The 15,502-nt window shown below is 39.9% G+C and overlaps 1 protein-coding gene across 1 annotated transcript in view; it reads left to right on the top strand.

Moving 5' to 3' along the window:
• Positions 1–15,502, top strand: part of LOC124803315 (methyl farnesoate epoxidase-like) — a 170,244-nt gene that overhangs the window by 70,582 nt on the left and 84,160 nt on the right. The window contains exon 3 of the mRNA XM_047264502.1: positions 12,875–13,127. Within this exon, the coding sequence (XP_047120458.1) occupies positions 12,875–13,127 (253 nt within the window). The remainder of the gene's footprint in view (positions 1–12,874; positions 13,128–15,502) is intronic.

Here is a 15,502-nt window from a genome sequence, read left to right as displayed (position 1 = left end):
AGCTCATTATTCACGTGGACTCAAGAATTTTTAAGCACAGAGTTTCATTTAAAATGTGATCATTGATGCCTATTTCCAGTACCAGGAGCTCATTTTGTGTGTTTTAAATTGCACAACATGAGTCTTTACGAGATTGGAGCTTATAGAATCTGCTGTGGAACAGTTGCAGGCCTATTTGACTATCATCTGTGCTTTGTATAGTATGATTCAGTTTGAGTCCTTTACAATGATTGGAATATGATTGGTGTAGGGTATCGACAGGAGTGGATCCAATACTGAAGACTATTTTTCAAGCCTGAAGGATTTCACTAACACCATAATAATTTAGTATTTAGTTAACCAAGTAGAATTACACACAGTTAAAGGCCCTGTTGGGGCCACAGAACATGTCTCCAGCACAGTTTATGTTGTTTATCTCTGTCAGAAATTCATTTGTAATATCATATATTGCCTTCTCTGCAGATGATCATTTACTAAATCCAGAGTTAGAGAGAGCAAGCTACTGTATGCCGTGAACAATGTGTCAGTTTTCTAATGGAGGAGACACTCTAAGAAATATTTTACATGTCAGAAAAACTTAAATGGATCTGTAATTGGATGTGATTTGCTTATCTACAATTTTATAGCATGTTTAAGTCCATCAGTAAATATTCCTTGAGTCATTGACTGATTACAAAGATAGCTCAAGGGTGGTTCTATCAAATCAGCACAATATTTTAATACTCTGATAGAAATGGCATTAAAGACAAATTACCACCATTCATCAGTACAACAAAAATTTCATTTAGGGTTGTATTTTTGAAATAATGTCTGTTGGTAGTGTAAATAGTGTTAGCTAGAAAAAAACTAATGCACCTCTATTTGATTGTTTATTAGCAGATAAAACATTTGCTATAATGATAAGAAGTAATTGTTGAGCAATGGTTTAACTGTATCATCAGTCTAGGAAATCAGTTTTATTTACCTTGACATGTTTGTTGTTGTTTAATAATGCTCCAGATTATTTTTAATGTAAGGAAAAGACAGACTGCTACTTACCATAAAGATGACACATTAAGTTACAGACAGGCACAATTAAAAGACACTTACACATTAGCTTTCAGCCACAGCCACCATCAGAAAAAGAAAAAGAAATACACACACATTCATTCACACAAGCAAGCACACCACATGCACACATGATGGCTGCCATCTCCGGCAGCTTGGACTAGAAATCCAACCTGGAATTTCCAGATTATTTTTGCTTTTTTCCTTAGAGAGGTTTCCTTGTGTACAGCTCGTGTATTTTGATGATAAATTTTTGTTGCTGGAGTTGAAGTCTAGCCACTCCTTCTCTTCATCTTCTTTCTTTCTCTCTCTCTCTCTCTCTCTCTCTCTCTCTCTCTCTCTCTCTCTCTCTCTCTGTGTGTGTGAATGCGCTTTAATGTTGTTGTGTGGTATAACAGCTTTCAAAAATTCTTCAAGCTGGTAACATTCATCAAAACAAATTTGTTGCTCATAGGTTGAATGTCATGAGAGAATCTGTTGTCTGTCAGTGGTGTCATTGGCTTAAATGTGGAAGGACATATGTTCATTATGATGAGAGAAGTGGCCACTACCCTGTAATCATAAGATAAATAGCACAGGAAATTGGCAAATAAAATTGTGAATATGGCCACTTCAAGATATTTCACAAGGTGGACAACTTTCTACAGTTTTCTTTCGGTGTTTAGTTGAAATCTAGACTAAACAGTTAGGGTGCCACCAGTTCTGTGTTGGTTGGACTCCAGAACTTCTTTCAGAGAAACATAAAACTCAATAAAAGATAGCTTTTATAGACTTTCTTTGTCTTTGCAATGTGGAAGGAGCTGGTGTCAAATTGTGACCAATGATGATATATGGATTTCCTAAACTAACACAGAAACAAAGTAGTCACAATGGTCTAAGGTCATACTACCTCACAAAACAAACCAAAAAAAGCATGTCATATTCTGTCAGCCAGAAAGAGTATGGCAACAATTTTTTAGGAAACTAAAGTAATGTTGTTTGTGGATTTTATGGACTGTGGAAGGACAATCAATTCTGAAATCTATTGTGAAGCATTAAGAAAATTGAGAAAATCCATTCCAAAGAAGCTATGTGTCCTCCTGTCTACCAGTGTCATGTTTTGAACAATGGTCCCCAGTCACCATCTCCACAGCATACAGAAGAATGAAAATGAAAAAGTGGCTTAGCTCCCAATGCTTTGACTCTGATGAAGAAATTCAGGATGCTGTCAAGGACTAACTGCAACCTCAGGTGTAAGAAAATTATGTAGAGGGTATTTATCAGCTTGTTCAGAAATTATGTAAATACTCAAATATGGATGGTGATTATGCAGGAAAGCAATACAAAGTTGTTAAGATTTTTCTAGTAGATTTACTTTAATTATTCCTGTATCTTACTTATTGTCTAATGAAAATTACTTCCCAGATAGCTTTCATATAATGTTGGAACAAATGATGCTGCCCCCTGGGCTTCCCAGTCATCCTTAGATCATTCTAGTGACTGACAGAGAAGGTTGAGAAGACTAGCTGTGCGCATGGAAATTCACCAAAGCTCTAAATTTGTGGCATTATCCACAGAACTGATCTTGGCCTTTTGGTTCTGAGTGGAGTGGAAGGTCTGAACCAGAGACTATGAAGGTTCTGTGACAGGCTAGGCTGGACTTGCACTATAGGGCTGAGACCTGTAGAGCCCCCTAAATGGGTCAGGTATACACTACACGTCAGAGGCTGCTAGTCTGTGTGTGAGGTGCATGCAAGGGTTTTTTAGATTAGGCTACACATCATCTTATCCTGATAACTGTAGCTGTGGGAAACAGTGTACTGTTGTTGTTGTTGTTGTGGTCTTCAGTCCTGAGACTGGTTTGATGCAGCTCTCCATGCTACTCTATCCTGTGCAAGCTTTTTCATCTCCCAGTACCTACTGCAACCTACATCCTTCTGAATCTGCTTAGTGTATTCATCTCTTGGTCTCCCCCTACGATTTTTACCCTCCACGCTGCCCTCCAATACTAAATTGGTGATCCCTTGCTGCCTCAGAACATGTCCTACCAACCGATCCCTTCTTCTGGTCAAGTTGTGCCACAAACTTCTCTTCTCCCCAATCCTATTCAATACTTCCTCATTAGTTATGTGATCTACCCATCTAATCTTCAGCATTCTTCTGTAGCACCACATTTCGAAAGCTTCTATTCTCTTCTTGTCCAAACTATTTATCGTCCATGTTTCACTTCCATACATGGCTACACTCCATACGAATACTTTCAGAAATGACTTCCAGACACTTAAATCAATACTGGATGTTAACAAATTTCTCTTCTTCAGAAACGCTTTCCTTGCCATTGCCAGCCTACATTTTATATCCTCTCTACTTCGACCATCATCAGTTATTTTGCTCCCCAAATAGCAAAACTCCTTTACTACTTTAAGTGCCTCATTTCCTAATCTAATTCCCTCAGCATCACCCGACTTAATTAGACTACATTCCATTATCCTTGTTTTGCTTTTGTTGATGTTCATCTTATATCCTCCTTTCAAGACACTGTCCATTCCATTCAACTGCTCTTCCAAGTCCTTTGCTATCTCTGACAGAATTACAATGTCATCGGCGAACCTCAAAGTTTTTATTTCTTCTCCATGAATTTTAATACCCACTCTGAATTTTTCTTTTGTTTCCTTTACTGCTTGCTCAATATACAGATTGAACAACATCGGGGAGAGGCTACAACCCTGTCTTACTCCCTTCCCAACCACTGCTTCCCTTTCATGTCCCTCGACTCTTATAACTGCCATCTGGTTTCTGTACTATCTGGTTTCTGTACTATCAAATGAAATGCCACCCGTATGTGAGAATATTAAAATCCTAAGGGTAAACTGCTGAAGCTTTTGTAACAAAGTGCCAGAGTTTGAAGCATTCACGAAAAGCAACAAATCTCACACATTATGAAGCAGAGAAAGCTGGTTGTAAACTGAAATTAATAGCAGAGAGATTTTTGGGGAAAACAGGCAAATGAGAAATGAAGGTGGTGTACTTGGCACAGTGGACAAGAACTCACATCCACCAAGATAGAAACTGAAGCTGCATGTGAGATTGTTTGGGCAAGACTCAGTATCAGAGATGGGTGTAAAATAATAGTTGCATACTTCTATTGCCCACCAGACTCATCTGCTGATGTAACCAAAAACTTTAAAGAATACCTCAGTTCACTCATATCTAAGTTCCCCAATCATACTGTAATCACTGGTGGACACTTCAATCATCCAACAATTAATTGGGAAAATTTCAGTTTTGTTAGTGGTGGGCATGGTAAGACATCCTGTGAAACATTACTAAATTCTTTATCTGAAAGCTACATAGAGCAGATAGTTAGGTACCCCAATTACGATGGAAGTACAGTATATTGGATCTGATGGATGCAACTACTCCTCGCGCAATGATCTCTATCTATTCGAATTCCGTCAGTCCATAGCCATCACCGACCTAGTCCTGTGAAACCATGTAAATCAGCCTAAATCTCATTGCATTATCTCTTCTCCATCCATAAATTTCTCCTGCTCTGCAGTCCCAAATTCCTGCAACTCACTCTTACACTGAAACTCCCTCCCACCACCAAACAGAATCCAGAGTCTAAACTGGTCCAAAATACTGTCAGGAACCTTTCCTCCAAAAGCCTCAGTCTAACAGAGTATCAGCTCATTTCAAAGGCCTTACCTTTTGCCCAACTTCCAAATTTATTCATGCTGGACTTGTTAAAGATCTTCTCTCCTTCCCCCAACCCCTACAGTGGATACACTTATTTGCCATCAACCCTGCCAATCAGAATTGGCCAAAGCCAATGTTGAGCACTGAATGACTCAGTTCACTCCTCCACCCAACTACAATCCATCTGCACTGTCCCTAAATCACTTGTTGTTATCGTTCCAGAATTTCTTGGCCTCAAAGCATGCCTCACCATCATTCCCCAAATCCCTCAACATGGAAGCTGTCATTACAACTGCAGAATGAACTGCAACCCATCACCTAAAAACTGTTCCTGGTCTTATAATCCTACCTGACGATAAAGGCTCTACCATTCTGGGTTTGAACTGTAGGTATTACCTGGCAAAGAGACTCCAGCAGCTGTCAAATCCTCCCATAGTGACCTAATTCCAGAAATCCAACATAATCTCCAGTCTCTCCAGAATCCTTATGCCCACCCCAGAACCTCTTCCTTAAGTCCATGTCTCTCCTCACTACTACCACTCCCTGCACTCCTGACTTCTATATGTTTCTTAAAGTCCAGAAACCCAATGACCCAGGATGACCCATTGTGGCTGGTTACTGTTCATCCATGGAGAGAATCTCTGCTTTCTTTGACCAACACCGTCAGGCTATTACCATAGCCTTCCCTTCTCAACAAAAGAAGCCAACCATTTTCTCCACCTACTCTTCACGCTTACTGTTCCTTTACCACATGGTGCCCTTCTCATTAATGTTGTTACAATCTCCCTCTACATCCCTAATGCCCATGGCCTTGCCACTATTGAACACTACTTTTGCCAACACCCAACTTACTCCAAATGTAGGACCTGATCTCTTTAAGAATGATCACATCAAAATTGGTATCAGTGACCATGATGTATAGTGGCAACAGTGATTACCAAAGTACAAAGGGCAATTATAACAAGCACAAAAATATACATGCTCAGCAAATGAGATAAAAAAATTGGTAGCGTTATATCTCAATCAAAAACTTGAAACTTTCAGCAGAGGGCAGGAGCACATGGAGGAACTATGGCTCAAGTTTAAAAGAATAGTTGACCATGCACATGATAGTTTTGTACCCAGCAGAACAATTCATAGTGCGATGTTATCTCCATGGTATACAATCGTTGTAAAGAAACTTCTGAAGAAACAGAGACTACTGCATAATAGATGTAAAACAATGCACATGACTGTAGATAGGGAGATGCTGAACAAAACACATTTGGCTGCCAAGAGAGAAACGAATGACAACTTCAATGAATATGGTAGGAGAATACTGTCAAATGATATTTTGTAAAGTGCAAAGAAATTCTGGTTGTATGTAAAGACTGTTAGCAGCACCAAAGTTAGTGTCCAGTCCCTGAACAAAGCTCCTGGGTGTGATGGAATCCCTGACAGATTTTATACTGAATTTGCAGCTGAGCTGGACCCTCTTCTAATTATAATATATCATAGATCTCTTGAAGAAGAACCCATGCCCAGTTCTTGAAAAAAGAGTGTAGGTCACACCTGTCTACCAGAAGGGAAGCAGAAGTGATCCACAAAACTACCATCCAGTATCCTTGACATCAATCTGTTGTAGAATCTTAAAATATAATCTGAGCTCAAGCATAATAAGGAATCTTAAACAGAATGAACTCCTTGATGCCAGTCAGCCTGAATTCCAAAAATGCCGATCATGTGAAACCCAACTCACGTTTTTCTCACATGAGTACTGAAAGGTTTGGATCAAGGCAGTAAGGTAGATGCAGCATTTCTTGATTTCCAAAAAACATTTGACTTGGTACCACACCTATGCTTATTGTCAAAAGTTCAATCATATGGGCTATCAAGCAAAATTTGTGAGTGGACTGAGGAGTTGCTGCTGGTAGGAAGGATGCAGCATGTTACCTTGTATGGAGAGTCATTGTCGGATCTAGAAGTAACTTCAGGTGTGCTCCAGGGAAAGGTGTTGAGACCCTTGCTATTCATGTTATAAATTAATGAACTTGCAGACAATATAATAGTAACCTCAGACCTTTTGCAGGTGATGCATTTATCTATAATGAAGTACTATCTGAAAGAAGCTGCATAAATATTCACTAAGATCTTGATAAAATTTCAAATGGTGCAAAGATTGTCAACTTGCTTTAAATGTTCAGAAATGTAAAACTGTGCACTTAACAAAATGAAAAAATTGTAGTATCCTATGACTATAACACTGTTGGAATCAGCCAAGTCATACAGATATTCGGATTTAACACTTTGTAGGTATATATAGATCACATAGTCTCAGTCATGGGAAAAACAGGTGGTAAAATTCAGTGTACTGGTAGAATATTGGGTAAGTGCAATCAGTCTGCAAAGGAGATTGCTTACAAATCACTCATGTGACTGGTTCTAGAATATTGCTCAAGCGTGTGGGACCCATACCAGATAGAACTATCAGGAAATATTGTACACACACAGAGAAGGGCGGTACAAATGATCACAGGTTTGTTTGACCTGTGGGAGAGTGTAAGAGAGATACTGAAGGAATTGAACTGGAAGACTCTTGAAGGTAGATGTGAACTATACCGAGAAAGTCTATTAACAAAATTTCAAGAAATGGCTTTAAATGATGACTTTAGGAATATAGTACAAACCTCTGCATATTGGTCACATAGGGATCCATCTGTAAATGGAATGGGAAGAAACCTTAATAACTGGTACAATAGGATGTACCGTCTGCCATGCACCTCACTTTGGTTTGCAGAGTGTAGCTGTATATGTAAACATAAGAATTCTTCATTTTTGGGTTAGGTATGGTAGATCAGTTCATTATAGAAAAGGAAACCAGGCTACGTACAGAAAATTTGTTTAAAAATATTCTAATACACAAAACACAATGCTGTCAGTAATAAAAGGATATATTGCAAGGAGAGATCTTATCTGTAGAATTCAGAAAAGCTGGAATTTGTAGGAAGGATCTACATGGTGCAGGCTCTGAAGAAGTCACTGGAATGAAGTGCATTCTGCTGAGCAGCATGTTAGCACCTGTGTGGTCCAGCTGTCTCTTCGATACAGTTTATCTTAGCTATACAAGTTGACTGACAGCTTGTTGGTTGTCATATCCATTAGAAAGCAGTACAGTGGTTGCAACTTAGTTTATAAATCACTTGACTGCTTTCAGAGAGAGTACTGCCTTTGGTGGGATAAGTGATGCTGGTGACTGGACTGGAATAGGTGACAGTTGGGGGATGTGTGGGACAGGTCTTACATCTAAATCTATTACAGGATTATATGACATGATACAGGGATGGAAAACAATACTGTGTAGGTTCCATGGGTGGTGGAATAATACTGTGGGTGGTGTGGGAAATGTAGTAGGTAGGCTATTCCTCATTTCAAGACATCATGAGAGGTAGTCAAAATGCTGGTGGGAATGTAATTCAGATGCTCCAGTCCTGTGTGGTACAGAGTCATGAGGAGAATTCTCCTTTGTGGCTGGACAGTGCAAATGTGGGAGGTGATAAGTAACTGGGAATACAAAAGACAAGGCACAGGGTATCTGTTTCTGTATGAGGTTTGGAGGGTAATTTCAGACTGTGAAGGCCTCAGTAAGTCCCTTGGTATATATGGAGAGGGATTGCTCATCATTACAGATGTGACAGCAATGGGTGGCTAAGCTGCATGAGAGAAACTTCTTGGCATGGAATGGGTGACAGCTGTTGAATTGGAGATGTTCTGGTGGTTGATAGATTTTATATGAACAAAGGTACTGCTGTAGCCATTCTTGTGAAGGAGGTCAACATCATGGAAGATAACTTATAGGGTTGAGGAAGACCAGATGAGATTAATTGGGGTGGAGATGTTTAGATGTTTAGGTTATGGAGGAAAATGGGTAGGGTGTTCTCCCTCTCAGTGCAGATCATGAAAATGTCATTAAAGAATGTGAGCCAGGTGGGGCTTGAGATTCTGGGAGGTTAGGAAGGACTCCCCTAGATGGCCCATGAATTGGGTGATATAGAACGGCACCTTGTGAGTCTCCATTAATCTGCCATGGATTTGTTAGGTGATGCCTTAAAATGAGGTCCTACATTTGGAGTCAGTTGGGTGTTGGCAAAAGTAGTGTTCAATAGTGGCAAGGCCATGGGCATTAGGGATGTAGAGGGAGGTTGCAACAACATTAATGAGAAGGGCATCATGTGATAAAGGAACAGGAAGTGTGAAGAGTAAGTGGAGAAAATGGTTGGCTTCTTTTGTTGAGAAGGGAAGGCTATGGTAATAGCCTGAAGGTGTTGGTCCAAGAGAGTAGAGTTTCTCTCCATGGATGAACAGTAACCAGCCACAATGAGTCATCCTGGGTCATTGGGTTTCTGGACTTTAAGAAACATATAGAAGTCAGGAGTTCAGGGAGTGGTAATAGTGAGGAGAGACATGGACTTAAGGAAGAGGTTCTGGGTTGGGGGTAAGGATTCTGGAGAGACTGGAGATTATGTTGGATTTCTGGAATTAGGTCACTATGGGAGGATTTGACAGCTGCTGGAGTCTCTTTGCCAGGTAACACCTACAGTTCAAACCCAGAATGGTAGAGTCTTTGTCATCAGGTAGGATTATATGGTAAGGAACAGTTTTTAGGTGATAGGTTGCAGTTCATTCTGCAGTTGTAATGGCAGCTTCCATGTTGAGGGATTTGGGGAATGATGGTGAGGCATGCTTTGAGGTCAAGAAATTCTGGAACTATAACAACAAGTGATTTAGGGACAGTGCAGATGGATTGTAGTTGGATGGAGGAGTGAACTGAGTCATTCAGTGCTCAACATTGGCTTTGGTCAATTCTGATTGGCAGGGTTGATGGCAAATAAGTGTATCCACTGTAGGGGTTGGGGGAAGGAGAGAAGATCTTTAACAAGTCCAGCATGAATAAATTTGGAAGTTGGGCAAAAGGTAAGGCCTTTGAAATGAGCTGATACTCTGTTAGACTGAGGCTTTTGGAGGAAAGGTTCCTGACAGTATTTTGGACCAGTTTAGACTCTGGATTCTGTTTGGTGGTGGGAGGGAGTTTCAGTGTAAGAGTGAGTTGCAGGAATTTGGGACTGCAGAGCAGGAGAAATTTATGGATGGAGAAGAGATAATGCAATGAGATTTAGGCTGATTTACATGGTTTCACAGGACTAGGTCGGTGATGGCTATGGACTGATGGAATTCGAATAGATAGAGATCATTGTGCAAGGAGTAGTTGCAACCATATATGAGTAATTTAATGGTAGAGACATTTGGCAGGGTCCCATGAGCATTACAAGAATGCAAGTACAGTATTTGGGGCTAGGTTAAGGCCAGGGATAAGGAAACTTTTCTATCGTGGTGATGACGGAAGAAGCAAGGATCCATGGTGGAGTATAAAAAACGCATAAAAATTTGTAAATTATGTAGCAACATGTGCAAAAGAACTCATAAAAATCCACAAAATATGTAAAAATACGTGTGAAAAATTGCAAATAGGACTGAGTGAATGAACCATGGCAAAAAGTGAAAGGTGAAAATGAACTAAAATTGACTTGATAAGATTAATGAGAAAAATAAATAAAAGATTGATAATGTGGAATCCATGTTGGTGGTTGAATATGTGTGAAGAGAGGGGACAGCAGATGTAAAAGGATGGATTGTGGTACGTATGTGCATGCTGGAATAAGGAAAGAGAAAGAGGGTGAGGTGGGGTTGGTTTGGCAGATTATAGTTCAACAAATTCATGTGGTACAGGAAAGTGCAGAAAATAAAATGTGAAAATTCAAGAGAATTAGGATGAAAGAATGATAATTTTGAAGTCTAGCGTCAGTTATACTGGTGGGACTAATGTGGCACATAAGATGTTGCATCAACAATCAGTGTGGTCAAGTAGCCATGTGTTGTGCACAGACAAGATGATTTATACAGTGGGAATCACAAGTCAGAGCTTGTGCTGTTTGGAAGGCAACATGTAAAACACAGGAATGACGAGAAAGAAAAGGATGGATACTGAGTAAAGTACTGTGTTAGAGGGTAGTACCAAAGAAAAACAGTGCAGGTTAGCAGGATGGAAGAAAAGCCACTAGGAAACATCACACAATGGGAAATCCAGGATGGAATAATGATAGTGTTAAGAAAAGGGCAGATTGCTACTCACCATATAGAGGAAAGATTTGAGTGACAGGCAGATGTGACAAAGCTTGCTATTCATTTGAGCTTTTGGCCAAAAGGCCTTCTTCTAAAGTAAAAAATACACACACATTCAGACAAGCACAACTCACACACCCACATGACCACTGGCTCTGGTCACCGAGGGCAGACTGTATACAGCAAATGTGCCTGATGGGAGAAGCAATCTGTGGGTGGTGGGGGTAAGGAAGAGGCTGGTACAAGGAGGTGGGGCGATAGCAGGGTAGTATGTCTGTTCTTTCTGAAGGCCTTAGTATTTTCTGCACTCCCAAATACAGTCATGCTGGACTTATTAAAGATTTTCTCTCCTTCAGCCGGTCCCTACAGCGCAAACAGTTTTTCACCACCAACCGCATGAATCCGATTAGCCCAAAGCCAATGTTGAATCCTGAATGACTCAGTTCACTCCTCCATCCAGCTGTGATCCATCCCTGTTAACATTCCAGAATCACCCATGTTAACATTCCGGAATTTCTTGACCTCAAACCTTGCCTCACCATCATTTCCGAAATCCTTGAACATGGAAACTAATCTTATATGTGCAGAAAGAGCTGCAATCCCCCACTTAAAAACTGATGTCGACCTTATAATACTATCTGCCAACAAAGGCTTGACCACTGCGGTTTTGAATGCTGTGATTACCTGGCAAAAGGGCTCCACCAGCTGTTGGATTCATCCACTTATGTACCCTGCCTCAGTAGCCCCATTCCAGAAATCTGAGAGGATCTCTATCTAGTCTCTCCTCAAATACTGAGGCCCATCCCAAAACCTTTTCAATGAGTCTCTCTCCTCAGACCTAGCACTTCCCACACTTCTACCTCCTATATGCTTCCTAAAATCCATAAACCCTCTCACAGCAGTAGTCCAAGGCCCACTGGATCTATACAATATCCTTGTCCATCTTTATCCCACATCTGCTCCCAAATCCTTGCCCTGTATCCCTGTAATAGACCTAGATGCAAGACCTGTCCCATGCATTCTCCCAACACTACTCACTCCAGTCAGGTGACAGGCAGGGCTGCCTGTGAAAGCAGTTGTGTGATGTACAAACTAAGCTGCAACCACTTTGCTGCTTTCTATGGTCCTCAATCTTCCTTAGTCCCTGTCCTTCACCTACCTGTCCCCTTCCCTGCTCCCACTCTTGCATTAAACAGCCTTCTATTCCACAAACGCACCCAGTAGTCTTTTTCCACTTCTCTACTTCTTTTCTACTCCCCTCCCCTCCCCTCAAACCTCCCAATTACACCTAACAGTCCTACAATGTCCCCATCATATCACTGTGCACTTCCACGAGCAACAGTACACCTTCCCCCACTCCTATCCTGTTATCCCTCTGCCTACCTGCTCCAGGCTCCCCTTAACCATCTTCACCCACATATTGGACAGCTGCTGTATGAGATAGTGGTCATGAGTGTGTGTTTGGCCAAAATTGCAAATGTATAGCAGTCTCTGTGTTGTGTCTGTCTGCGACTCATGCTCTCCTCTATACGGTGAGTAGCAGTCTATGCTTATCATAATATTGTCATTACTCCATCCTAGATTTTCCATTGATTGATTTTAAAAATTTTATATTGTGAATAATTTTTTTTATGTGTACTGTAAAATTCTCAAGGCCATTACAACTAGAGCAAAAGAACACTTTTACAAGGTTGGGGAAGGAATTGGACTTTGTTGTTTGAAGTATATCTGCGTATTCACTTAAAATTTTTTAAGAACTTCATGATGAACTTTAGGCATGGTACCTTCCAATAATTAATCACTATGGTATCTCATGCAGGTAAAACTTAATAACTTGTAACACAAGTCATATATTAACAATGAAAATATTATTGATAATATAATGTAAATGGACAGATAAAAAAAATATACATTGAGGATACTGTAGTGAACTGAAATTATATATTAGTTCATAAAGCAAAGACCTAATTTCCACTCTGCTGTGTCACCACAGGAGTGGTTTTTACAGATGGTACACACTGGCTTGAGCAACGTCGATTCCTGCAAAGGCGACTACGTGATCCAGATATTGCAGCTGAGGCCTGTGACCTTGTTGATGACTTGGCTAAGCGCTGCCAGCATCCTGTACCAATGCACACAGCTTTTGATATATGTGTCCTCAATTCACTTTGGGCAATGCTGGCTGGTAAACGTTTTGCATTGAATGATCATCGTCTCTCCGAGCTACTAAACATTGTCCACTCAAGGTACAAGCTATTAGTATTCAGCTTAAGAGCTGTCATTATTATTATTTAAAAGTACTTTTGTACTCAAGAGAACCAGTACAGTAAAGTTTATATTATGCAGTACAGTACAGTAAAGTTTATATTACACGCCACAATCATAATTGCAGCAAGAGTATCTGGCCCTTTAGTCTACCTACTTCCTTATATGTGCTTTGTTTGTTTATTTTTCTCTCTTTGTTATTTTTCTTTTTTCCATTGTCCCTTCCTCTGTACCCTCTACTACCCCAAGCTTCCTCAGTATAGCCCCACTCAGAATGTTTTATCTGATTTTATCGTGTTGGAACTTCCAGGAATGTGTAATTCACATATTATATAGATTTCCCAGTGATCATAATTACAAGCTAATACTAACCAGGCACATCCCATAATTAAGAGCAGGCAACTCACAGCTGAAATGGCTCACAGCAAGTATGGAGATGCCATTTTCACAAAACCTGAAACCCTGCTCCTGTCAACAGCATATACATTGAAGAATGAGATCAAAATTTTAACAACTGAACTTTCCAACTGCACAGTTACATCAGTCTATAAGCTACCAAACTCTGTTTTTCCTTTGATGAAACAGTGAACTTAAGGAATGAGAAAGTAAACTTTGTGGTGGGAGATTTTAATTGCCACAGCACTGAATGGTGATATGAACACAGTGGCAATAAATGGGAGCTGCTACAACATTGGGCAGGTGTTAGTGAACTGTCTCTTATTCATGACAATAAACTGCACCTTCCTTCAACAGTGGCCATTGGCAAAAAGGATACAATCCAGATTTGATTTTCATCACTAATAGTGTAGCACAACAGTGCTTTAAAACAGAATGCAGCCTGATGCCAAAGTCTCTCTACAGATCAATCCTGCGTCAGATTAATCCAGCTAACCAACCACAGTGTGTTCCCTTTCATTCTAAATATAACTTCAAAAAAGCAGACTGGTCAAAATTCTCTTCTGTACTGGATGTCATGGTCCAAAACATCAAACTAGTTCTGAAGGCATATGATCAGTTTACTAACAATGTCAAGAAGAGTTCCTGTAAGTGTTTTCTGCATAGATCAGGTTCATCTGAACTGTGCCCCTGGGGCATGAGCAGCTGCAATTGCTCAAGGTCACCACCCCAGGCAAATTCGTATGTTACTGTAGAGGCTGAGCTGTGTTGCTTAGCTGACCGTGTGGTCCGCCTCGTTGTGCCACTGTACGCGCACTTCGTACAAAGCAATGATACGACACAAAGTCATTAGTCAACAAACATAAAACTACAGTGGATCAAGATGGATGGTCAACAGCAACAGACAAAAAAAAGGAGTGGTGGCGCATCTGCACTACTTAAACCTGAGTGGGAAATTAATTTCTTTTTTATTGCTGTTGAAAGTCATGTCAAATGTTTAGTATGTCATTGGAGTCTCATGTATTTAAAAAAAGTACTTGACTGAATGGCACTTTAATAGCAGTTTAAAAATTTGTAGCAAGAGGAATGCCAGTCAAAGCTTGAAGAACTAAAAGAAAATTTCAAACAGTATTACAGTGAAGTAAGTGTTTCCTATTGTATGACTCTTTATTATTTATAGATATGATAAATAAAACTTTATTTTATAATGTGATGTCTCACTTAGCCATATGCCAATTATCGAATATCAGATTATCAGCAACAAGGAACATTTCTTTCATGTTAATTTTTATATTTGAGTTGCATTTCAGTTTCAGGTGCATTATTTTTGCCACTTTCTGAAAAGCCATCACTCACACTCCCTCAGGCAGCAAAGTGTCATTAAGAGTCATTCTTTGTTTTTGTGTATTTGTGTTTTGACAGATGGGAAAACATATATTGCAGTTTGATCTACATTTTCAATGAATTAAAATGCAAATATTCCAAGAGATTAAAACTTATTTTGCAATCACATTTAGCTATCCTCGCTAGCATCTACGACTGCTTTTCAGGGGAACAGGAGGAAAATGCACCTGAAACCAATCTTCCTTTGTTAGTTTTTTATTTGGGTTTCAATGAATGAAACAATTAATTGTTTAAATGATAAACATGTTTTAAAAACAGGATTGTACAAAATTAATTGTAAGTGTATGGCAGGAAAAGTTTGCATACAAGTTACAAATGCTAGCTGAGAATTGTGGAAGCAGCAAAACCCTTTGCGATTGGGATTCTCATCAAGGATCGCCTGGTTGACTCAGCAGCTCATATTTGTCCAGCAGACCTCATGGAAAAATTTGAAAAAATAGCTCTTTCACCTCAAACTGTTGCTCGCCAAGCCAAAGATATGGCCTCAGATATGGAGCAGCAATTAATGGAGAGAGCAGCAAACTCCATTTCATTTTCTGTCACTCTTGATGAGTCC

The sequence above is a fragment of the Schistocerca piceifrons genome, chromosome 1 (genome assembly GCF_021461385.2).
Source record: "Schistocerca piceifrons isolate TAMUIC-IGC-003096 chromosome 1, iqSchPice1.1, whole genome shotgun sequence".
NCBI lineage: Eukaryota > Metazoa > Arthropoda > Insecta > Orthoptera > Acrididae > Schistocerca > Schistocerca piceifrons.
Note: the sequence above shows the minus strand (reverse complement) of the source record. Positions and strands in the feature narration are given on the sequence as shown.